The 27,169-nt window shown below is 39.3% G+C and overlaps 1 protein-coding gene across 1 annotated transcript; it reads right to left on the reverse strand.

Annotated features, from left to right (window-relative positions):
* On the reverse strand, nucleotides 1-25,653 carry LOC117473198 (pikachurin). The gene is made up of 24 exons (XM_034118713.1): nucleotides 25,466-25,653; nucleotides 20,504-20,613; nucleotides 19,123-19,209; nucleotides 18,285-18,311; nucleotides 17,942-18,059; nucleotides 17,696-17,831; nucleotides 15,346-15,512; nucleotides 12,258-12,370; nucleotides 11,927-12,174; nucleotides 11,184-11,371; nucleotides 10,950-11,050; nucleotides 10,771-10,871; nucleotides 8,941-9,085; nucleotides 8,481-8,670; nucleotides 7,806-7,931; nucleotides 7,143-7,386; nucleotides 6,938-7,049; nucleotides 6,241-6,357; nucleotides 5,872-6,052; nucleotides 4,799-4,877; nucleotides 4,506-4,649; nucleotides 2,574-2,657; nucleotides 2,044-2,147; nucleotides 1-1,958 (listed from the first exon to the last, which is right to left on the reverse strand). Exons 1-24 carry the CDS (start codon nucleotides 25,557-25,559, stop codon nucleotides 1,807-1,809), a joined length of 3,168 nt encoding a protein of 1,055 aa, XP_033974604.1. The 5' UTR covers nucleotides 25,560-25,653; the 3' UTR covers nucleotides 1-1,806.
* Nucleotides 25,654-27,169: the final 1,516 nt, after the last annotated feature.

Below are 27,169 nucleotides of genomic sequence, written 5' to 3' on the forward strand. Positions count from 1 at the left end.
TTATTTAATCAGCTATTCAGTTATTTAATTTGGTTAGCATTTATCACAGCCTCTAGTTTTTGACAGGCAATTGTCACAGTGTACCAAATACAAATACAGGGAACATTTCTTGTTAATAATTAAAAAAAAGATGGTGGTGTATCCATTCAAATCTTATTTTATCTTCCCTAGTTTATTTCATGGTTGCAAAAATGTAATGGAAAGGTATACTCCTTTATACTCGCCTACAATCAACTTCTCATCATATAACAAATGGTGATCTATACACTTTTTTAGTACTGTAAATGATTCTTTTATTTTCAGGGGATCTTAACGGAGATACAGTTTTAAGGCTTGATTAGCAGTCAGCTTTGGGATGAGCGCAGTCAGCTTTGGGATGAGCACACTCAGCCGTGATGGTTCCTGCTTGCTCGTCCCACTCCAGCTCTACCCAGGTCAGTTCCCATGCACACATGTAGATTATCTGGCTTCACTAACTGACACATATGCTGACATCACAGATGCTACACCGACATTTTCCTACAGGCTATGGTACACAGCTATTTTACACACGTGGTTCAACAGTCAATATGTGCTACGTTGTGTACAGCTGATGGTCAACCCCTCTGATTACCCAGTGGTAAATCATGTAACGTATGTTTATTCACGTTACACAGGTGTGGATGTGCTTAATTTAGATCCCTTCAGACTTCAAAACGAAAATGTCACCATGAGTACTGACATTTTATTTTATTTTATCAAAACAAATCTAAGATGCAAACTCCTGTTATAACTATAACATTGGTTTTGTTGTTTGTTAAGCGAGAGTAATTCAAATAGGCAGGCTTAAGCATGAGAAAGCACTAAATTGATCATCTTGCACTTAACGTGCTTAACTAAGAGAAATAATCAATTTCTTCTCTGTTGTGAAAGAGGCTCAATTTGCAGGCTGAAGTCCATAGGGATTTGGTTTGTGTCAGATGATAGTAAAATATGGTCACGCACAATACCACCAGCATTTTGGCTGCTTCACCGTGTCAACATGACTTTCATGTGACAAGTATCTGATTGTTCCAAATAAAGGAGCATGTAAACTAAAACAGGAGTTTATAAAGGTTAAATATTATGTGCAGCTTACATCTACGTCCCTTAAAACTACCAACCTTTAATCAGACTTTCAAAAAAACGTTTGTCTACAGACTGATAATACGTCACCAACAAGAACACGCCTCACAATTCCACAAACACAAACAGAAGTGCTCTAGGGTCAAAACCAAAATCCTCTACAAAGAAGTTTATCTCTGCTAGCTGCTGTGGGTCAGGTTCATGAAAAAGTTGTGATGACTCTCGATCCTTCGAATCACTCAGTTCTTCCAGCAATCAAATCAGGATTAACATTAGAAAAAATAAATATACGATTTGGATCATCCCATGAAAAAAAAGTCCTTCAAAGACCTCCATTACCCATAACTTTAAGCTTTTACCTCCTTTCACAGAGAACTTGTGCTTTGTAATATCCTCTGGTCGTGTGCTGTTGCCATATGTCCAAACGGTTTTTCAGAGCAATTCATCAACAAGTTGTTACATGAAAATAAAACATAAAACTTGGCAGGTTAGAGTTGGTTTGGAAACGTTGCCACTTAAATCATCTTGTGACTTGAAGTAACAATGTTGTTAGTCTTTTCCCACTTCCAGTCTATACAATGTCAGCCTAGAATTGGCAGAGCAAAATGTACTTTATTCTTTCAGTTTTCAACTGGTCGAGTTGTTCGTTCCAGTTGAAAAAAATTGCTGAAAACAGACCTTCTTGTATTGAAGCGATTTCTTTTAGTTGGAGCAGGTGTTGATGTTCTTGCCGTCAGCAGCGTTCTCCACCAGAGCTAAGTGATAATCAGTGGAGAGCGTGAAGTGGGACACGCAGCCCACCAAGCCTCCAATGTACTGTCTGTTTGTGTGAAGGGCTATCTCTTTCATGCCACCTTCAGGGTGAAAAAAATTAATTAAAATGATTGTCTACAGTAGATATAAAGCTTTTTGAGATGATCAGTTGTCAGCACCACTTACCAACATAGAGGGGGCCGTTGATATTGAGTTGTCTCATCTTTCCAGGTGACCGTCCTGTTTTTGCTCCATAGTCATCAACTGTCAGCTTCCCTGACGGGCCATCTCTGAAAACATATTGGGAAGGTAAACCCAAGTAATTAAAAAAATCTTTAAAGTTTATCTTTTTCCTTGTATTTCATTTTTTCATTTTCCACATGGTTTGAAAGTTGACCTGTTTCTGAATGTCATGCACTGGAAAGAATAGCAGGTTTACCAAATACCTCTCCTTAAAACTAAAATAATCCATCTAAATAATATCAACAATCAAAGTACAATGTATTATGAGTAGGGGTTGCTTGTATGGGGATAACACATCGCATAATCAACTTTAAAGGTGATTTGTCAGAATGTTCTGCTGCCCCCAAGTGGACAAAGAAAAACCTCGGTGCATCTTCATTGTCTGAGTTGTCAAGTGAAGTCAAAATATAGCAAGAGATCTCTTTAGTGAACATCTATATAAGAGGATGTTTTCATATTTATTTAGAGCTTACCTCACTGCTTTGACTCTGTGCCACTTTCCATCTGTGAACGTCCCATTGACAGCGATATTAACCGAACCACTGCCCAGGTTATAACTAGAACAACATGGAAACACATACAAGGAGTTACAAAGAGTGCACAGTGGGGATGTACCCAGATCCACACAAATAATAGGATGTACAGTAAAAGGATCTTTCTTTAATGGAAGTTGCTCATTATTATTAGCGGGGGCTGCAGGCTTTTTTTTCACGAAACTGTGTCTCAGGGCTTCTTAACATTTAACAACCTATTAATGTGTCATACCCACTTAACGGGAAGAAACTCAGCTAACTGACGATATGAACAATTTTTACTGAAACAAAACACAAGTCTCACAAGAAGCGTCTAAATGAGCCCTGAGCGAAAAGATGCTAACGCACTTAGCACAGAACTCACGGTAGAAATACTTTATTCCTTATCGGATCTCGCGGCAGCTCAGGCAAATCCAGACAACACACGACGTAGCTTTACGGAGCAAAAACGGCAAAGTCTTACCTTTGCTGTTTTTCTGATCAAAAGTTGTGTTCAATGGCATTAAAACGATAAAAACGCTGCTGAAGGTTAATCCATAGGTTACTCCAATGTGTCTGTGTCACTTTGAAACGATTACTGATAATCCATCAGCAATAAACCTAGTTTTCAGTTTTCAGTTTTCAGAGGTAACATAGCTTTCGGTTTGGGCAAACTGCGTGCGCATCACTCTCACTCCTCAATGTTAACGTGTAGGTGGATTTTAGGAACTTCCCCTTCGATTCTATTGGCTCTAACGGTTCAAAAGAGATGTCAATCACCAAAATCGACCAATGGGTTCCAGAGAAACGGCAAATCCACCCAAATCCACCCCAAATGACCCCAGAGGTGTTTTTTTTTTGCTAAACCTCTCTAAAAAGGTCAAATGTCACATGTTTTGCATCAATCTTGATACAGGTTACTTATTATATGTTATAGTTTGGATTCCTAAAGACTTTAGTCTACTATCCCAACATTCAAGGGTGGTTTTCACTATATGATTTTTTTTGGACGGCACTATAATTAAAAAGTTGTTACTATGTTCAATCTGAATTTACTTTAAAATAAAAAAATTCTATACTGATTCTGACTTTTCTACATCCAACTCACAGGTTTATCATTGCTTTGAGAAAAAAGATTATTAATTTTCCCCTTTTAGAAGTGAAGATATAGTCATTTGTTCTGGGCATGTCACTTTCGAGCCTGAAACCTGAAAAACAGGCTCAGGGCTTAACAGGTTAAGGGGGAGTAGGTTATGATGGAAATGTATGTGTGTCAATTATTTATTCAAATCACTTCATAACATTTTTGATGGCCACAATATAAAATGCTAATTATGTCTCCAACATAGTTCTTTGATTTCCCTTAATAATTGCTTTCTTTTAGCAGTACGTGTTTGTTTCATCCACCAAAATCAACAGCAGTTGAAATATTTTCTGATATAAAACACGCCCACACCTGGTCTTCTATCCAGATAAAGAAACAGACACATAATGAAGTCTCTGTACACCTCAAGTGCAGTGGGTTCAAATTGTTCACCTTGATCACCTTTTCCAGATAAAGGTCCCTCAGCCTTCAGGTCTTTTTTTAGATCTTCCTACTGGGTGTTTAGCTCTCCTCCTCCTTTGGTGGGATCAGCGTCCCTTTCCATAATCATTAACTTTTTCTCACAGTAACTTTCTTCTCCTGCTGAAATCTGAACTTTTTACCCCCCTTGTTTCCTCAAAAAGACAAGGAAGTACCACTGCGGCAAGAAGAACTAAAGAAGTTGGACTAAAAATGTTTCTTTCAATCCATATATTTCAGAAAGAATAAATAAAATACACCTTAATAACAGTTTTAATAGTGGTGTGATAGTGTCCCTCATGTTTTACAAACACATAGACAACAAATACCTGAAGATTAGTGCCCCATCCTGAATCCCCATAGACAGGAAGTCACTGTTGGCTCTCATGGGACTGTCTCCTCTCCACAACAACAGGCCATCGTTGGCTGTGCTCTTAAAACGCATGAAAAGGTTGGTCCTAGAACCAGACAACCTAAAAAATACAGACAAAGTTATCAGCAAAAGCGATTAAAACCAGAACTGTGCAGATAGTATAACGAACATCATTACAAGAACCTTAAAAGTATATCTATACATATCACAAAACATTTTGCAGCCCTTCACAGTCACTTCACAACCCACCTTTTCAGGATATCTCTGTTGTCATATGTCAGGTAACTTCGGCCAATGAACTGTGGGATTTCAATGGCTTCAGTCACAGCTGGGCAGAGAAAACATTGTATTTACTTTATAACATCACAAGGTGGCAGCATCAGCATGTATGAAACTAAGCTAGAAGACTAAAAGGTATTTTGGGAGGAGAAATGTACGGAAAACAGATGTAGGACTATGTGTTAAGTGAGGCGATGATAGGTTATGATTCATTGATGCGCAGGGTGTTTCTAACGGCATTTTAAAGTCATTGAAAAAAACTTACTGTTCAAACAGTAATTCCCACATTCTGTACAGGGAAAGCATTAAAAACAGAGAAAGCATAGATAGGCTTAAGGGATTAGGTATTCCAATATATCATTAAATATGACATTACATGAAAAGAGAAAACACACAATTAATCCCTGAGAGGAAGGATCATGCAACATAATTATATCAAAAATATTACACACAAAAAGTGATCATTAACTTCTTCACAGTTGATTAAAGGTGGGGTAGGTAAGTTTGAGAAACCGGCTCGAGACACACTTTTTGTTATATTCCATGGAATGCTCTTAACATCCCGATAGCAATGAATATTTTAAGTGCTTTGACAAAAAATCCATACAAAAATGTCATCTGTGGAAGCCGTAATACTGTAAAAAGCACGACCAATCATTTTAGCCGGCCCGGCTAAAATAACTGGATGGCCTACCTGCCTGTCAGCCTTCCATCTGTGCACAAACTTATCTCGTGCCCTCATTGGTCATGTGCGCGTTCGTGTGTGTTGGAGGAGGGGCTCTGTAAGGAAGTGGCAGATTTGTTCCGGCTGTGTATTTTCAAATTCTAGCGATCTCGAGCTGGTTTCTCCAAAATTACATACCCTACCTTTAAGAAGAAAAAGTGAACTGCAAACCTTCTCACTTCATTAGACTGCCCCCATTTTATAACTGCACTAGTCGTAGTATGTAAGGTACAGACTAAAGAAGACCCAAGGCACATGCTAAAACAGCAAGTTCTGTAAACAATTGTTATTATGCTTACTGTGCAACTATGCGACTGACCTTTCTGGCAGTGCCTCCCGTCGTACCCCAGGGGGCAGTCACACTCATAACCGTCCCACTTCGGCCTGCAGGACCCTCCGTTGGCGCAGGGACTCTCCACACATGGGTGAGCTGAATTTGCTACATTAACTCCACCAGCTGAGCCAGTTATTATTGGGATGGTGCGATCATTAAGTATCAGCTGGGGAAGGGAAAGGAAAGAAACAGAGAGAGACAAGATGGAGGAAGAGAGAGAGGTCAAGAAAGGGTTACACACTGAAATAGAAACTTGATGTCTACTGATGTGAAAGAACAAAGTGTTTCGACTTTAATGTTAACTTTAAAGCATTTAGTCATTTCAACATTATTCATAAATGTTAACTGAATTACCTTCTGAATAATTCCAGTGAAAGGCTTTATCACACCTGATGCCCTCTTTGTTTTATCGTATTCTGGCACTCCGCCTATATAAAGAGGTGAACTGCAGTTGATCTGGGTGAAAGCTCCCTATAGAGGAAATCGAACAAAAATAAATTAGTGATTTACAAAATAAATGTATGTAATTATGCCCTCTTAGCAATTACCGGTATGTACACTAAGATTAACGTTGTATATATGTTTCCCCTAAAACAAAAAAACGCCATTTTGATACTAATGGGTTAAGGTAAAAAATATTGAAAATGTAATTGTGAATTCGACAGAAAGATCTTGTCCTGTTTACGAATGTATTGCCTTGATTTGTATTCATAATCTACTGTAAAAACATTATTTTCCTTGTTAAAAGGCTAAATCAATTTGCAAGTTTAAGCAAAATCGTTGTCAAATAAACAGAAGAACATATTAAAGAACATAATGAGATGTAAAAATAGTATGTGTGCATGTTGGGCTGACGTTCAACAGGTGACTCCAATGGTGCACCAATGTTGCTTTGCATCAACTGAATTTATCATTTGTCCAATGTTATTCACCCATACCTGCATAACCTAATAGTGTACAAACACACTTTACAAAGTGTGTGAGTTTGTCCTGCCCTCTTGTAGCAAAAAAATGACATACTGCAGCTTTCATCAACCCAAAAACAAAATACCTCAGCGATTCCTTCTATTGGCCTCTGGCTGTCCACCTGAAGGATGCCACTCTTTGCCGTGCGAGACACCCTCAGCTCATGCCATTTGTCCAGACTGATCTGTTCGTCACTCCTGTAGCACACACAGTTTCAGTCATCTAGTTTGAAAATATACTGAGAAAGTAAAGCAGAGGGGGAACAGTTTAAGAATACATCTATGTAATACCTTATAGTAGCTCCTCCAGAGCCGCAGTCAAATCTGAACTCAACATATCCGTCCACAAGGTTGATAGCCAGGAAGTCTCCGCTGCCTGCGTCGTCACTGTACAGCAGCGTCCCGTCGGGCAACGACGGCCTAAACGTCAGCTCAAACTCCATGAAGGACAGATAACTCTGAAAGGACTGGGGCCATGGGATGACAGCATACGAAAACACTGTCTCATTGAAGAGAGGGGAGGACAGTGAGAAACCTGAAGGGTGGAGAGAGGAAACAAGAAAAGATATAAAAAGGATAGAAAGACCAAAAAATGATTTGGGCCAAGAGGGAAGAAGAGGTGTGAGCACATAGAGATGATTAAGAGTGAAGAGGAGGAAGAAGGAGTTGAGAACAAAAGCAAATGGAGAGAAAGTGGGGATATAATGTTTGAAACCTAGTCTCACATGCAATCAATCCCCTGCCTCTATATAAAACATAATAATCCTCATCTCGATCAATTTTCCTTTATATTGCACTCAACTGGTCAGTAATTATTACTTTAAAAGGTTTCTGTGACAATCTATGACAGCTATCACAAAGGGATTTTAAGAAATGTGACTCTTGATAACAGTGTGAATGTTTTAGGTATGAGTCAAACACATTGAGTAGGTTTGAGAAATACAGTTGACTTACTCTCTTCACAAAGTGCTCCCCTGAAGCCGAGTGGGCACAGACAGATGAAGCCATCGGCGCGATTTGCAAAGCAAACTCCACCATTGACACAGCTGACCAGGTCACACACACTGTCGCTGCACTCACCTGGGGGCAAGGTGGGGATTTAGACAGGGTTAGGGTTCTATTTATTATGATGCACTTTTTAGTTTTTGCTGCAACTAATAGCTCAGGCTCTTCCCCCATTTAGTATTAGTATTATAGTATTTAGCATTTGTATTCTGCAAAATCCTCTTAGGTATTGTGCACAACAATTATCTTCAGGTGATGACTACTTACAACATTTAGCTTCTTTTAAAAAAAATAATATTAACATATTTGTTTGTCCTGTTTTCTTTTTGGTTAGAACTGTCAGGACCTTTAACAGAAGAATAATTGCTATCAAAACATGTCAGTCTTTACAGTGAAATTACTCAAAAAACTGGGCGATGAATAAATACTGCCATATATATTCAAATAGAGCCCTCTAACCTCATTACATTACTTATGTACAGAGTCCAAAATGAGTTGTTTCCCTCTCCAGAGGCATTGTTGCTCCTAAACTACTTGTCTAAGCATGAATATCCAAGATGAAAACCAGTGCATTATGGGTAACATGGGTTAGAATCATATACTGCTGGTAGTATGCCTCCTCACCTATATCTGCTCCGCTCAGAGCCCTGCCCAGCGGCCAGGGTCTAATGTCTATCGCCTTGTTGTTCACGGTCAGACTCTGAATGCAGCCCAGGAAGCCACGATTTGTCCCTGTTGCCCTGACCAGCCAATAAGCATTCGGGGATCCACCCACATACAGCGGGGAACGGAAAGTGATCTTGGTGTACTGGCCCTGAAAGCAAAGAGTGAGGAGAACAAAATGTGCTTCATTACTGTAAAACCACTTTTGGTCCACTAGCTGAAAGGACTGAAAGGCAATATTGGCAGCAATGTTCCACACAAAATGCATCCAAACCACAATATCAAAATGGTTATACTGCAAAAAGCTTTTCCCTTTTTGAAGCCGTACTGCACTTTAATAAATTGATAAATAGGTCTTACGCAAACACATATTATGTAAAAATAATACAAATATGCAAGTGATTATGTGTGTTATTCTTACCTCTGAGCGTCCAGATATTGGGTTGTCGTTGTCCATTCGCAGCCAGCCGCTCATGCCATCTCTGGAGAGAGTGACTGTGTGCCACTCACCGACCACAATACGACTCTCACTTATTATTTGAGCTGCTCCTGTACCACAGTTAAACCTGAGGGGAAAACGATCAAATGTCCAGTTACCTAAAGTATGCTGACATTACACAAAGGATGAGTGATTCTATACAATTATATTTGCCATTTTTAAATATGTCACTGGGTTTTGTTTCTTTCTTTAGATTTGTTTTGTGCTGTGTTGTACTGTATTGTACTGTATTGCATTTGATGTTATTGATTGTACCATTTGTTGAATAAATTAAAAAAGATTGATCACAAAATATGTATCAACAAACCACCGCAGCCCGGACTTGTATCGGAGCAGCGGAGGAGTGATGAGGTATCTAGAGATCTGAGTTTCTGTTCATCAGGACATCATATGACCACAGATCCTGTGTGAACGCTCTCCGTTAGTCAGTGGACGTCCGACAACATGCACACTAACTTATATTGCAGCTATAGGCTATACTTTGGTTTAAATTGCGTGAATAAACTAGCTAGAGAGCTAAAGTTAATTACATTCATCCAATGTCAGAAGGATTACCTTTTAACAAACGTTGTAATGCTTTTCTTTCATTTCAATTTGAGTAAAACATTGAAGATATAACATTGTATTGTTTTCTTTTTACACTGACTCAGATATAATGAAAAGACTACGTCAGTCGAAGCTCAGCTTTGGTAAGGAAGAGACAGGACAGGCAGAGAGAAAGAGAAAGTGATGAAGTCAGGGAGGAACTGCAGGTACAGTCACACAAAATAATGTAGGCTTAATAACCCCATCTATCTATCTATCTATCTATCTATCTATCTATCTATCTATCTATCTATCTATCTATCTATCTATCTATCTATCTATCTATCTATCTATCTATCTTTCTATCTATCTATCTATCTATCTATAACAATAGTCTTCATTTACAATATAGACAATAGGCATCATTTTAAAACAACATACATCTATTGCAGTTATGATGTCATAATAACATACAATTGTATAAAACACAATTTGCTTACATCTTTGTTCTCTTTTGAGAATCAAACAAAACAGATTTAAATAAAAGAAATAATGCAAACAAACAAGTGAAATGAACTAAATTGCTGAATTGCTTTTAATTCACTGGCAGGAGCAACAAGTGAGGAGGAGCAAAAAGTGAACAACGAGGGAGAGATTGAACAAAGAGAAAGAGTAGAGGACAGAGAGAGTAATGAACAGGAAGAAGACAGAGACTAAAGAAGATGGAAGAGTGGGTGCAGGTTATGGAAAGGAGAGAGACATGGAAAATGAATGTTGACAAAGTTTTGTGATCATTGGAGCCTCTTCTGCATGTCCAGATCATTAATATGATCAAGAATCAACTGATTCTTATGCATTACACTTTCAAAAATAATTTATGCTGCAGTCCACTGACATGGTTTGAAATCAATATATTATCCATTTGTGACCCCCCACAGGACTTAAAAAGCACCTAACTAGATCATGGAAATCCCCCAAATCTCAAAAAAGAACCCCCCTAGCATGTTTGGACCTCGGTATTTAGGAAATCCTGGATACGGCCCTGATGCTAACAACCACATTAAGATGGTTAAAATAAATATTTTTCTTGAATGCTTTTCAAGAATTGCATTCATAACATTCTCAGATTTCCTTAAATCACATATTTAACAATCCAGTCTCTTAAAACCAGCAGTCTTGTAAACTTTATCTAAAATAATCTACTCAGTGAGTCACAGTTTTCTTCACCTGTAGTGCAGCTTGCCTCGCACCAGAGCCAAAGAGGTAAAGTCTCCACGTGCGTGTTCATTCTCTCCACAGTATAACAACAAGCCATCCTCAGAGTCGGCCTGTACCACAGAAACAACTGGATTAAAGATCTGTTCACCCTAAACCATATAGGGAAAATCAAAGATATGGTGCTTTACCTTGAACTCCAAAGTGATCTGAAAGGTCTGGTAAGAGTTCTTCAAGGGTTCAAAGGTCATGTGAGAGAAGCCATGGAACCTGGGAAAGTTCACGGATACCACTGAAGAGGAAAAAAAGTCATCATAAGTTTATTTTGGGAGGGATCAAATACGAAAGTATTATAAAATTGATGGTTGCCTCTTTAGCATCACCACACTTTTACTAAGGCTTGAACTCAATTACACCTCCCTCACCCTCAGAGCAGTTGTCCCCTCTCCGTCCGAGGTTACAGTGGCAGCGGGAGCCTCCGCTGTCGAAATCGCTGAGACAGAAGCTGTCGGGGGGGCACACAGTGTCATCGCAGGTCAGCTCGTACATACGAGGTACCTCACCTTTCCAGGGGGACAATGTTGGGGCGGTAGTGGTGGTGGGAAAAGGGATGCTAAAATCAGAAGAGAAAGAAAGAAGTGTATTGATGTTAACTTACAGTATAGTCAGTGGTTTAGCAAATAATTATATTTCTATTTTAAATGCAGTTTAGTAATGTATCTATCAGCTCTTTCCTAAGTTTTAACTAAAAGTGATACCTTTTTTACTCTGCTGCAGGTAATGACATTCAGTACATCACAACCAGAATGGCAGCTTTGATTGGTGTGACATTTGACTGCTCTATTCTCCATCTATTATCACATAATTAAGTGTAAGAGTATACAAAAACCGGTAGGTGGATCTTTGGAGAAAATAAAAAAGCCAGAAGAGACAATCTAGGAATCCAAGAGCAAGAGGATCTGCAATAAGAATCGTGATTTTGCTGAGATAAAAGAAAACCATCCTCATACCCCAGTTTTTTGTTCAAACATTAAGAAACATAAGGAAATCATTTCTTTAAAAGAGAGGCCATAACGACCTCCAGCTGCTGATAAACATCAATAGTATAATTAATGTAAACCCTTCAGTAAAATCGATTATCAAGGTAAAATAAGGTTTTAAATCTTACCTGGTGGTGCTAAGTGGGGCCGTAGTTTTTGTGTAACTGGTGGTCCTGGGCTCTGAGGTGGTTGAGAAAACCAGATCTGTGAAATCTGGGAAGATAGATGAGGTGGTGGAGGAAGCAGGCGTAGAATTAACATTGCGGGGAGCGATGGTGTTCATACGATAAACAACGTTACGGCCAGATGGACTATCAGGGCGTGAACGGAGCTGGGACTTCCTGTTGTCTTTATTGATTCCTGGGAATGGCTTTAACTAGGAAAAAAGAAGAGGATTAATAAATGATAGATGTGCCTAAAATTGGTATCCATGTCAAGCTGTGGTATGCAATCACCCACCTCCTCAATAAAGATGTCATAATCAGAGTCATCAATGTCAAAGCCATCTTCATCTTTGTCTCCTGAGTCTGTGATGTAACGGCCGTAATCCCCACTGCCAACTTCAGAAGCTCCTGTTCATGTCAATAAAGATACATGATGTTTATTACATACTTCTTTACATTTCTTTATAACTGTTGATTATAAAATAAACCATGACTGCAGGTTTAGGGGTCAAACTAAGTTGGTGGAATGATGAAACACAAGTAAGCTGTTAGACAATAAAAATGGCCCTGACAACAAACAACATGTTGTGAAATTCATATGAAAGTTGCACAAATGGAGAGATTGAAGATGCATGGTTCCTCTGTGGCTGGATGAATGACTGTTTTCCAATGATAAACGATCACTGGGGAATGTGAAAACATTTCACTGATGGTGGGACACAGATATTGAATAGTAGAAACAGCTTCTGGCCCAGCAGGTCTACCTGTTCGCCTGAAGCCAGGCCGCGGCACCACGTACTGAAACGTGTCTCCTCGATACACAACGGCTGCTCATAAGGTACAAAGACAAAAGCAGACAGTGAGTACTGTGAGCATAGCATGACACCTGGGTCTTTTTTTGTCAGTAGCTCTAGCTGAAGCTGCACAAATATTATTGCTTAATAAACATATAAAGATTTAGCTGAATACTGATTGAGTGGTTTAGGTTAAGATAAATAAAAGACATGTTAAATTGTTATTCCTTCATTCAAATATTTATTTAGAAAGACAACAGACCAAATGTGTGTTTATCATGTGTTTTTCCTTTTTAAATTATATTTATATATGCTGCCAAATGTGTATGCTGTATTGCTGAAAATATTAATTATGTTAAAAATGCTACATATATACTTGGTGTTGGACAATAGAAAATAATATGACATTTTTACATTGACATTAACAGTTAAACAAATTAAGATTATGAATTCCTTTCTACCAAAGAACAACAAGATGTAAAAACAATAGTGTGTGTGTGTGTGTGTGTGTGTGTGTGTGTGTGTGTGTGTGTGTGTGTGTGTGTGTGTGTGTGTGTGTGTGTGTGTGTGTGTGTGTGTGTGTGTGTGTGTGTGTGTGTGTGTGTGTGTGTGTGTGTGTGTGTGTGTGTGTGTGTGTTAACCTCCTCTGCCACCCACTCATGACAAAGTGTAATCTTAGCTTACATCACAACATCCCCTCCCTCTACTGCAAGTCTACCATGCTTTAAGGCAAGTTAGGGAATTAAAATATAATTTGTAGTTATGGATTGAATTACAACATAATTATACAACAAAATAAACTGTTAAACATTCTCAGATCTCAAAGAAACTTGACTATTTAATGGATATCAAGATTTAAAGAGCCAATTAGCACAGCCTAATAACATTTAATCCTGAATACTGACTGCTGGCATACAGGGAGGGGGGGCGCCCAAAAAAGCCCTCCACTAATCTTCTGTTGTGTAACAATACCCCTCAGTCCATACCCTGTTTCAAACCGCTATAAACACACACACAACACACACACACACACACACACACACACACACACACAAACACACACACACACACTCTGTCATAGAGAGAGCGACAAGAAAAGTATGTCAGTCAGTCAAGCCCACCCCCGCTGTTCACTCAGGAATTGTGTGTGTGTATGTGTGTGTGTGTGTGTGTGTGTATGTATGTGTGTATGTGTGTATGTGTGTGTGTGTGTGTGTGTGTGTGTGTGTGTGTGTGTGTGTGTGTGTGTGTGTGTGCGCGTGTGTGTGTGTGCATTGATCAGGGCTGTGCATTGGCAGGGAAGGGGTCTGGCATCCCGTCCTTAATCCTGTCTGATGAGAATCGAGCGTAACCCGCTTTTATCCCCCGCTAAGGAACCACGCTTTTCCATCTCTTCGTTGTTGTCTGTCCGTCTGTCTGTCTAACTGCCTTATCTGATTTGGCTTCATGTAACTTTCATTGACATTATTCTTTACAAGTTCCTTCTATTATTACCTCCCTTGGTGTGTGGCTTTGTAGCTTTGTCTCTGTGTCTCAGAGCAGTCTAGCAGGACTTAGGGCACTTAATTTAGAGTAGTTTACACCAGTTGACAGCTAACATAGCGTGTGACGCTCAAGCCGCCCGCCCACATGCAGCGAGTGAGCAGTGAGGTCTGTAGGTCACAGAAAAAAGGCTGGATAATGTGATTGTGTCTACATGGCTGTTTGATTTATTTGATGAATAGTCCTCTTGACTTTACTCCCAATAGTCTGACATGAAGAAGCATCCACTCTCACAGGTGGTCCCTAAACCATTAGGACATGTGTGTGTATGTGAAGTACACACCTGTGAGAATGTGCGTGTGTGTTTTAATATCAATCTGTGCTGACCGTCTCTCACCCATCCCCACCACCAGCAGCTGACTACAGCAAATATAATAATGTAAATGAATCCGTTGATCTCCATCTCCATCATCCCAGACTCTCACACTGTCAGGTGCTGTCCCACATCCAAGCTTAGGGAGGCTAAATGTGTTTCTGTGTCAAAATTCATAGAATACATTTAATTTATTCCAAGGTTTCCTGACCCGGAGATCTTAACATCTAAAGACATTTGGAAAAAGCATATCTAAAATGGCAAGATTTCCGAATATTACACTGTGGGATAATATGTGATGAGACTTTAACATAATTTACTTTAATTACCAGCTTCAATTTTTTTATTTAGAAAGCTAGACTAGGATTTGGTAAGTGAGGAAAGGTAAGAAACTGTCTATATAATAAAGCAATACTGAATTAAGTTATTAAGATCATATTTACATGTTGCCGCTCACTATAATCAATGCATCTATTTGTATTAAAATAATTTCCAAGTTTCATTGCTTCCCAGCGCATTGAGTAAGAAAAGATTCTTCTCCACTGTAATGCTGGGGTTTTACATAGTGGTTGAACATTGTATAGCTTTGGTGAAAAAATAACCACAGTCTGTTTAGTTCAGTGTGGGCGTATTGTTCAATTTGCTTTGAAATGTGGTTGAAAGCAGACTGACGAGCGAGCTTTTCTGGCCGTCACATCACAGCACGTTGGCTCAAAGATCACATTTCTTCTTACCGAGAGTGCGCACGGGGTTGTTGATGTTGCTGGGTGGGCTGACTCCGTGCATGTTGGCCGCCCTGACGACAAACTGGTACTCTGTTTCCGGTAATAACCCCTTCATAACCATGGAGTTAGTCTCAATGGGCTCACGGATATATGTCCACTCAGTGTCCATTTCTGGCCTGCGAATGACAAGATACACAAAATAAATTATTTGGGATTCATTTATCAAAATGTTGCAATTACAAACACTTCCTTATGACATTTCACAAAGAATAATTTTTTGACAAAAATCCAAAACATCTTAAAAGTGATTGTATTGAGGATGATGATGATGATGATGACGACGACGATGTCGATGTTGATATTTGTCTTTGTTTTCCTTGAAAAAGTCTATAAGTGTTTGCAAATATAACAATAACTACAGAATGTAGATCTAAGTAATTCAAAGTCGCAAAAGAGAGAGATGTTACTATTTTTAAGGCTCTTTATGTCTTGAAGCTTTCTTTTTTTTTCTTTAATCAGAGCATTGTTTTGACAAGTAGAGCAAAAAAACAAAATGATGAACTCCTGAACTTAATTTCTTCTGCCTATCATCTCCAGCTGCCATATTTGGTGCTGATTCTTTGCGCCTGGAGCCACGACTATCTGTTGAACAGAGTCATCTTCACCACCAATCACTGTCTCTCTTCAGCAAGGCCTCTTTTGAAGTAGGGGGAGAAATATTTGCCTCTGATAAGGCCCTTTTGTATTGAGAAAGCCCCTGCACGCAAACACAGACGCTGATTCATGTCTACGCTGTCACAGTAAGTGACAGTTTCTCTGCTTCTGTCTCTCTGTCTTTGTCCCGCTCTCTTTACGCAGTCTGGAGTTAACTCTCTACTGCAAAAGGCAACACTATTGTGATTTAACTTAGTTTCGTCTTATATCTTTAGAACTGTTTTCTGTTTATTTTTCTTACGGAGGCATTTAAACATTTTATCTCTCTTTTTTTATTATGGTCTGGCAATCAGACAGAGGACAAGGAGGATCATTATCCGACTTCCTTGAATATGTAGCCTGAGGACTTGTCTAGACATTGGCGGTCCTCCAGTGGTGCGGTGTGTGTGTGTGTGTGTGTGTGTGTGTGTGTGTGTGTGTGTGTGTGTGTGTGTGTGTGTGTGTGTGTGTGTGTGTGTGTGTGTGTGGTGTGTGTGTGTGTGTGTGTGTGTGTGTGTGTGTGTGTGTGTGTGTGTGTGTACTTTTGTTTGAGTGTGAGGCTGGACACTACCAGTCAGAAAATGAAATTCCTTATTTTTCGGGTCCCAACTGATCCTCATGTCAAAACACAAGTGATTAGATTAAGCAGACCAGCAAAGGCCTCACGAAATTCAGTGTTAAAAAGATCTTTGTATTCTGTGTTGTAGTAATGTGACGAGTGATGAGTGTATGCAGATGGTCTGAATAAGGAGGCTGAATGTACAGCTTTACAGAGAAAGCTTTTTTTAAATGTTCGTGTAGCCATTGTGTATTCTGTACATTGTCAATTCACTTATTTGCTTTTGCTCTGCATACCCAAACCCGTCTTCTTAGAAAATGTTTTACATTTAGTATCCTTAGATACTTTGGCATGATGACTATGTACTATCTGTATGGTTGTAGAAACCAGTCAGCCTATTCCCTTTCCTCCCACAGCCAGTTATGATACAAGGCTTTTTACTTAAGGCCGTTCTTTCCCTCTGTGGCTTGGACACGTCAGTGTCTATATTGGTTGGGGTTAGTGTTTGTGTGTAACCTGAACGTAACTAAGTGCATCTGCAAATCTATAAACCTGTCAATGTGTGTTAGTGTGAGTTCTGGCAGCAACACTTTGATGGTGAGGTCGCAAGAGGCAGGTCACCCATTTTGAATATTATCAGACATTTTTTATCTTATGAACTATTCAGACGGTTGATGACCAAAAGAAGGAATACAAGTAGATGAAACCGACCTGTAGCCACCATAGAATCTATGACAGGAGCAAAGGCCAAGTCAGTTGACTTAGTATTAAAAACGAAAAACTCCATGAGGGGTGAAAGTTGTGCGATCGATAAGACACAAAACACAGGACACACACCAAGTAGTTTGCATCTTGTGGTACGAACAATGTCTGGGTGTTTCTTTTTCACAACGTTACGTTTCAAACTTTAACATGTGTGATTTAATTATTTAACCTGTCATTTTAACAAACAATTTAACAACGTAGTAGTAGGTGCAGTTTGGCCTATCTCAATAGCAATATCCACCATTGAAGACTATAAATGGGTGATATGATTTGAAATAAATGGGCTTGTTTTATAAACATCAAGCTTCATTACATGTTTCTTTGAGTTTTGTAACGACTGACCTGATGTAGGCCACCAGGAAGTGAAGGACAGGTGCGCTTCCCTCGCTCTCTCCTTGCTGCCATGACAACGCCAGCTCAGTGTCAGATACAGCCATGACGACAGGCTGAGTGGGGGGTGATGGGGGCATGCACTTGTCTAGTTGCACAGAGAGAAATTGAATTCAGAAGAAGATATTAACAATACACCATTGCAGGAACATTAGCATCAGCTGTAAAATGAAGTCACTACGACTCACATATTCTTACCATGTGTGGCAGTGCTGATGTCTCTAGGCATGCTGGGTCGGCCTTCCCCTGCCCAACCATACGCTCCGACTGTCACTCTGTACTTAGTGTTCATCTTAAGATTACTGATCTCCACATCCTACAAATGTGAGAGTGGTAGAGTAGAGAAAAAGACAGATATGGATTAAGATCGCATCAAGGATTGTTCGGGGAAGATGGTGGAAGAGGACGAAAGACTAAATAACATATAATTTATTATTTGAGATTTTCCGAGTGGAAAGTAGTTCAAATACAGCTGTAAATGTCAAGCTTGATAATAAACCAGTCCAATTTAGTTTGTTATAAAAGAGAAAATAATACTCACAAAGCTTGCTTGTCCTTCAAATTGGCCCTTTGGAGAAAATAAGAGCAGAGGGTTACATAAATGTAAGTGTATCAGTGCGGCGGATATGACAAATGTAATTGCAGGTCCTAAACATTCTAATATTCAACTTGATGTTAGTGATGTGTGAAACATGGTGAATGTAATGGTCTAGTTCACATGTGTCAAACTCAAGGCCCGAGAGCCAAATCAGGCCCTTGGTGGATTTAATTTCGGCCCGCAGGATCATTTCTAATTACTATTAGATCTGGCCCGCCGGTATATTGCACGCACACCTTCACTCAATCCTGAGGATTTCCTCAGCTCAGAGCCTGACCCCAAACATTGATGACCTTGCACCCGAGATGAGATGCCAAGTATCTGGCTTGAACTAGCATCACAGAGCAGCAAACTGAGTTTAAATGGATGTTTCCTTTTGCACTTTTTTTCTTGCAACAACAGGGCATGTTTGTTTTTTTCTTTGAGGGAAATTGTTTTTTTGAGCTGTTGTTGGCCTGTGGAAAAATGTAATCATAAGAAATGACTCCGGAAAAGCTGCAGATAGAGCCATAAGCAATGAATAAGCAAATTAATGTTTAATGTTGTTTTTATAGGCAATAATTTAAGCTTTGTTAGTTCCAGGTTTAATATGCGCAATAAGTTCATTTCAATAAGTTTTGCAATAAACATTGAACCAGTCCGGCCCTCGACTAGTACCGATTTTTTTTATTTTGGCCCAGTGTGTATTTGAGTTTGACACCCCTGCTCTTTAGCATGTTCACCACTGATTTAAAGATAAGATAAGATAAGATAAGATGCTCTTTAAAGTCATTGTGCTCACAGTGGTCAGCATGTCCAAGTTGAGAGGCACCTCCATCAGAGACCCTGTATCCATCGGACGACCATTCCTCATCTCTGTGAAGAAAACCTGAAAAACACACACACATGGTCAACGAAAAAGACGCATACAATTATATTTGTGTATGAAAAATGTTCAGATTCATATTATTTCATAAAGAATCTAACCTATTCTGTCAGTGTTGGATTTGACATTCATAAATATCATGTTTGCTATTTTGGATTAAAGCACCATTTTGTTGAACCTCTTCCAGTATGAAGTCATAGTTTCTTAATAGATATGGTGAAAAAACTATGAGGAAACCCGATTATCAATGATTTCCAAAGTGATTGGTTAAATGAACACATACGTTGATCTTAGAGCATTGGGGAAGCTAGGTAGCTGGCTAATCCTCTTAGTGCGGACATATGGTCAAAAGCAGAGCACACACCAACACTCGTACTGATCCACGCTTTTGGTAATGGTTGACTCAAAACAAACAAAATAAAGGAAGGAAGGCAGGAAGGAAGGAAGTTAGTAGGGCATACATTTTTTTTTACGTATAAGAGAACATTGGCTCTTAGAAGTAATGACTGTGTAAAAAAAGAAAAGTGGTACTCCTTTTTCTATTCAGCATCCTGTCCATTAGCGCAACGACTATACACTCTTGACCTGCCTTTGCCTTTTATATCATAAAATATATATATATATATATGTTTCTACCGAGAAAACAAATCCCACTTTAGTACTCGAAGCACAGAGCGGAGCAAAAACATCTATTGACAAAACGCTAAAACAAATATTTGTGACATCTTTCAGAGCTATATTGCCCCCTTAAAAGCATAAATCCAAAGTGAAGGGGTTCCTTTAAAACACAAGAAATGTTGAAATATCAATCTAGCCCTCAAGGCCATCTTGCTGGACAGTGTATTTGACAGGCACTTTATAAAAGGTGGGGGCCCCAACTGAACGGCTTGCAGAGGTAAATGGGCATTGGCTTAGAAGAAAGAGGCAAAATGATTTATGACATATCCGAGAGGTTTTTTTTATGTTTACCAGGTTGAAAACCTTTCTATGCATTTTGAAAAGGAGTTTGTAGGGCAGGATTTTAAGCCCGCTGTTTGTAAAGCTAAATGTTTTATTTTCCTTTTGGTTTAACAGTTTTTCTGTGTAGTGATTCTTTAAATGTGGATGGTACCCATATACAGTCTATGGTGGTACCCAGCAAGGAAGCCATCACAATGAAATCACTGCTGGAAACCCTGATATCAATTGTATCAAGCATCTCCCTTTTGGACCAAATTAAACAATATATAAAAATAAAACATACAATACTGCAATATCTGTGTTATTATTTAATGTAAAAGACACGCTCTGTGACTACCTTGTATCCGGTGATGGTGCTGACGTGTCGCCGGGGCATCTTCCATCGTACACTAAAGGCAGTGCAGTTGACTGTCTCCAGTTGGATGTCTAATGGAGGACTCAGGCGATCTAAGAAATACACACAGAGACAAAATCAGTGAGGGCAACAGAAAATATAAATAAAAGTGCAAGTGATCAGGCATACTCAAATTGTTCATTTGATTTTTAGTGCTGATGGATTATTGAACAAGACTGTTAGATTTACATGGCAGCTTTTGACCAATGAAACATAGAATGAGCTAATTAAGCATTTCAGCATCCTTAAAATAAATAAATGATATATATAATATAATGTTAATAGAGGATCATATGTGAAAGGTGCTGCTCCTGACACCAAACCCACTGAGAATCATCTGCTAATGTGTCAAAGGATGCTCTAAACAACCCACAAAAAGAAACTCAAGTCTAAATAAATGCTGGTGTTACTCTGTATGCTCAATGTCTAATATTTATTATATATATATATTTGTTGCTAACATTAATCAATGCAAATGTGCACAGCTTGTTCTGATGATAACAATGGTGTAAAGTGTTCATAAATATAAAAATACATTTTAATTTATATTTACAATCTTAACCCTACAACTTGTGAAGATGATATATATTGATTACTACTTTCAGTTGTGACAGAATTGCCTGTCGATTATATATAAATGCTTTGTCAATACCACCATGAGGTTTGAACAAAAGCAGGTCTTTGGCAAAAGGTTTTAAAATAGCCAATGATAACATAAACATTACAAAAGGATTGTTTTAAATGGCATAACCCATAGCTCTCTGGGGGGGATTCTAATATCAACTGACTCTGGCTTCATATGTCATTATTTTCCTGGTTTGGAGTTATTCAAATCCTGGGTGTTTGTGTGGCGCTTCAAGAGATTGTAATTTCAGACTGCGGCCTGAAAACCCTCTTGAAGACGAAGAAGAAAGAGAACGAGCTATCGAGGTGTAGATCATCATCACCTCTGATGACCTGCTGTATATTCATCACCTGGCTTTAATAGAGATAGAGGAGCAGACAAGGACCCTTATGGCCTCGCAGTCATGCACTTTATGTCATACCATTTACACAAACGCATTGCTACATTCAAACAATGAAGAGGCTACGTGAAAATGCAGCATACAAATAGCTAAACACCTTTCTTTTTTATTTATCACCTTATTAGAGTAGACTTTTATATGTCCTGATCTGGTCTAGTTGACAAAAGGACAGAAGTCCCTCGTATACACTGACACGGGGAATAAGCAAAGGTTAATGTAGGAGGCAGATCTCTGTAAATTGAAATATCATGTAGCTACAGTGTTGCTCTTTTCCATTTTCGTGTTTCTCTCCTCTTTATTTCTTGTGACTCCCTACTTCTCCTTCCTATGCCGACCTCTCTCCTAAATCCACTGAACATCTCTTCTGCTTTATCGAACCCTTTCCCCTGCTCTTCCATCCAAGCGGGTAATTCAATATGTCAGCTGTATTCCCTGATCATCCATATCTCCCCAGGGATGTGTACGGGTGAGCTGAACTCACAGAATAAGAGTTGATGGAGAAAGAAATTCTTAAATCATTATTTGTATGATCATCAGTGGCGAACCGTGTCTATCAAAATGGACCTTCTGTAGACACACACACAACATTTGTTTGTTTTATCTGAGTGTTCCAGGGTATTATCTGAGTACAGCAGCTTACAATGGTGCTTCAAGGTAGCTCTGGGTACATTAAGCTTTTGACCATGAGTGAGGGACAGAATTATTTTCCGTCAACCTTGTTTTTGGTTACTCTTCAAGGTACTGTTTATGCTGTTATAGTTGCCACATAAGCTGCTTTTGCTACTGTGTCTTCAACTTGGGCGTACCACCAAGAAACCCCACTTGAATGGTCAAATCTAATGGGTGCATTGCCCTCGTACATGAATGGGACTTTAGAGGTTATGCAAGGTGCAAACATCTACAATGTACAGTATAAACACACTGTTTGGAAAATGGCCACAAGAGAGCACACTGTCAGCTACCAAAACATTTTCATTCTCTCAGCCTTGATAAAACAAATGAATAAAAACATCTGCGGCCTCTCATGCAGAACACATCAAGGAACACACGTCAGAGTTCCCGTTAGCCGGTAATTACCGGACAATGACCGGTAAAATATGCTGAAGTCCGGCAAATCTAAATCTCTCCGGTCAAAATGTCCGGTCAAAATAATTTTCCCTTAGCGCAATACCGCATCAGTTGCGCCACTTATGTGACAGACAAGAATAGTATGTGACAGACAAAAGAGTATGTGACAGACAAAAATTGTCAATTCTAATGTCTAACACTTAATGTGGAGAAAGAGATGTCCTGTATGGGTTGATTGTGCGTTGATCTGTTGGTAATGCCTCGGGGTTCCGGTGGGCATGTAAACAAATGCATAATGCTGCGCTATACTTTGTGGCCTCATCCGGTTGCATAGCGACGCTTATTGTTTAGGTGTCTTTTAACAAGCAGGTAGTCATATCATTAGCTAGAACTAGCTAGATCTGATCGATATGGACATAAATGCGAGTAAAGTCTAATCTGACAGGAGAGAGAGATCGGCTGCTGCTGACGAGTCGACACGCAGCTCTGCATGATCCCCTGCAGCGGCGAGCAGAGCAAAACACACTTCAGGTTAGAAAATCACACGTAGCTATTTTAATTACCTCTCAAACTACCTAAACTAGTTATAGATATGTTTAGTTTTACTGTCGGGTCACTCATTACTGGATCCGCGAGCTGCATGATACTGACGGGCTGTCAGGAGAAGGAGAGAGCGCTCCGTTTATTATTCCCGCGTTTTTGTAAATTACTGTACACTTTTGAATAATGTAGTTAATCTACTATAATTAGTTTGTTTAATGTCGAATCATATCAATTTGTTTTAAAGCTCAATAAATAACAAAGAAGACCTTTAACCGGCACTTATCTAATTTTGTCCGGAAGATTTCAACTTTAACGGACATGTTGACCGGCAAAAAAATATTCTAACGGGAACTCTGACACACGTACAGTATTACAGGCCATCCCAAAATTCAACACACCAGGTTGTCAAACTACCACTCTGAGGTGTTTCCTTTGAAATCCCTTGTTACACTGAAGTGTGGATGCAATAACTACACTTTCCAGTAGTCAGGTAGCATTTTCATGTTTTACAGACAGAAAGAAATTCTTTGTAACATAAGTCAACATGACACAGGAGTCGCAGGATTTTGTTTACCGATTGGCTGCAGGTACTCTCTGGCTCTCTAGAACCAAAAACACATAGACATTGAGTGGCAGCCAGACATCTTTTAGAGCAAAGCACCTGCACATTTCACTCTGATTTTCCGGCTCCACTTTTGAAGTCAGTCATGTGAAAAAACACTGCTTCCAGGTCTGTTTCATCCACCAAGACGTGTGCTGCCCTTCAGCATGGCTTAGGGAAGGATATAAGATATTTGAATGAAATGTAAACTGAATCTGACAGGATTAACTGGGAAATGTCATCTCCTGAAAAAGAAATGAAGTATATTTTCATTGTTTTGGAGCTCCTTGGTAGCAGTGTTCACAGTGGATGTTACATTACCATGTTGTCCTTTGTTTGATTCCAGCATTGGGAGGTTTGTTTAGCTTGTAATACTCCTCTCTCTCCCCGCTTTTTTACTCTTTCAAATAAAGGTGAAAATGCCTTGTAAAATATGACAGAAAGATTAATTGTCTTTCACCAAGCAATGACAGAATAGGAATAGTTTAAGTGGATAGGCGTGATCTATATTACAGTAGGTTGAAGTAATAAAGCTACTGAATGATTCCAGAATAATTCAACAGCTTTCACTAACTATCGAGAGGGCTGTCAAAATCTGGCAAAAGTAAGACAATCTCGGGGAAAGACGTCATTCAATCTTAACTCTTTCCTTGTGCTACCAGCTTTGTTGTGTAAAGGCTGATGTGATTCATCTGGACATCTAGCCCTGTTGACACCCCCAACTCCCCCTCCCTCAGAAGGAAGCCTGAGAGACCTCAAAAACAAACAAAAAACAAGTACAAATGTCACTGGAGGTCATGGAGACAGAACCACAGCCGTCCACTGTATGGCAGTCCCCACTGTGGTGAGTCTCTGTGCTGACAGACAGATGTGATAGTTAGCCTGTGGGTCTTAGGCTGAGGGAGAAATACATCAGATAGACTGACAGTGAGAGAGAAAGGAAGTGATTGAAAGAAGGAAAGAGGGAGGAAAGGGAAGAAACTGTGACGGAAAAAGTGTTCAGGGTGACAGGATATCAGAAAAGGTTGGAGGAGAGAGAAGGCACTGTGGGAAGGACAAATCAACATCCACTGGCAAGTTGCCTTTGTATGCAGTTGATCCGAAGCTGGATACTTCCCTGTCTTTATTCGACAAACATTTCATATCTGGGAGAATCCCTAAAATATGTGTTTTAGTCAAAATGTTACCACGTTATATCCATTTTATTTTCCTCTAAGTCACAAGTTCCTGCCTAAAATCTATCAGAACATATAATGTGTTAAAATTACATCGTACAAAAGTGAGGGGAACTTCTTTAAATGGTCTATAAGTAACATGCTGCACTGTAGATTGTGTTGTAGAATTATCACTTTTATGAACAGGGGTGTTAAGTGGAAGGGGCTTGTTTTGAACAGCAATGTTCATATTGTATAGCTTTTATCACTATAAAAAGGGCTTTAAAGTTTAAATTAGTCACGAAGATGTTTGGGAATTAATGCTTAAATTGTATTTTTCATGAACTGAAAAATCATTTCAAAAGCTGGCTTTATGATACTGGAGTAATCAAACAAATGGAAAGATGAGCACACACAAATTCTGCCCTGATCCACAATGTTTCAATAAAAACGATTATCGTGATATTTACTACACCATGTCAAATGTGGAATAAAGGTCAGCAGGTAAACTCACCAGATCTCCGAGCACTTGATTTTCTTGCACAAAGGCACACGTTGGCTGTGCATATTGCGAAGAGAAGTAACAGAATCCTTTCTTTAGATCCCATGTCTTCTGCAGGTCGAAAGTTTAAAACGGTCAAATTATCATTTTATCCCACATGCAAACGCGCCTGTAGCTGTAAATAAAAACAGACCTCTGTGATAATAAAGTTTCTCTCTGATCAAAATCGTTTCTTCATCCAGATTTTTCTTGCAAATGCCACTCGAAGACAGACAGAAACTGCCCGAGAGGAAAAGGCAGGTACGGTTTGACACTGATAAGATTACAGTCTACGAAAGATCAGTGGGTTGGACACATTGACGGACGGACAGACATCCACTGTGCCCCACGCGCGCTGACAAACGATAGAGAGGGTTGTCCCGACAAGTCGCGCGTAATGCGCAACGACTAAAACAACTAAATAGTGGGCTCGATCATTTTTAAGCATGAATCTCGCTTTCTTATCACACTCAGGTCCGCTTCTTAGACAGCAGATGAGACGGACAGCGGAATGCAGGAACGTGGGGCCATTTAGAGCTAAGAGGATAACAAGCCTCTAATCCGCACAATGGACACAGATGGAGATCATGAAGACGCAGAAGCAGAGTAACTGTACGGTGTGTGTGTGTGTGTGTGTGTGTGTGTGTGTGTGTGTGTGTGTGTGTGTGTGTGTGTGTGTGTGTGTGTGTGTGTGTCTGTGTGTGTGTCTGTGTGTGTGTGTGTGTGTGTGTGTGTGTGTGTCAGTCTGCACATCTCGATGTGTGTAACAATTACTAAACAAGGCAAAACAATGAAATCTTAATTAATGTCCCACAAAGACATTGCTGTACTGATTGTTATGCGACTGTTACTGATTATGTTTTTTAAGTCTCTATAATGACATACAGTTTGTTTGAAATGAATGCTATTTGAGTGTTGTGCACGTGTGCGTGTAAGAGAGAGAGAGCAGTGTTTGCAGGAGTGCTCAGCCAAATCACTTCAGAGGCATTTTTCTTATCAAGTAGCTAGAAAAAGAAAAGGAGAGTGAAAGACGACGGGGAACAATGCACACACAAATTATACCTGGCAATCTTAACACTGATTGAGCATATTTTCTAAATCAGGCTTTGTGAAAGTGCTCTTCATCCATCACTTGTCCTGCAAAAATCTGCCTCATTTTCGTTATTATTGACAGAAGAAAGATTTAGAGACCCACATTATTAGTTACTGTAAGTCTTTAAAAGTAGAAATGTAATATTAACTAGTGCGGAGACCCCTAAGGTAGCTTCACGTTCCTTATAGTCCTTTTCATAAAGACTTCGTCGTTACAGTACAGATTGTACCACACAGCATGTTTTGTTAGGGGGAATGATGATATTAGGCCAGGACTGAGTGAAGGTGAAATGTAAGTAAGACGTATCAAAGTATATGACTTTATCATCATGAGTGAGGGTGTGACACAACACTGACATTTCCTTATGATCCCCTTTGTAAAATTGTAAATTGCTTCAATTATAGTCTGCTTTACAATTTAACTCTCATTCCAGACGCATGCACCAATAGCAGCGGTTAACCATGCAAGGTGCGTTTACAAGGAGTATAAAAAATGTAATAAATAGCACTGCTTTAAGGATATCTGTCACTGTTGATGCATTCATCAATGATGCTGGTAAACTAACAGGCGATGACCATCACAGT

This window comes from Trematomus bernacchii, unplaced genomic scaffold (genome assembly GCF_902827165.1).
Source record: "Trematomus bernacchii unplaced genomic scaffold, fTreBer1.1, whole genome shotgun sequence".
NCBI classification, from domain to species: Eukaryota; Metazoa; Chordata; class Actinopteri; order Perciformes; family Nototheniidae; genus Trematomus; species Trematomus bernacchii.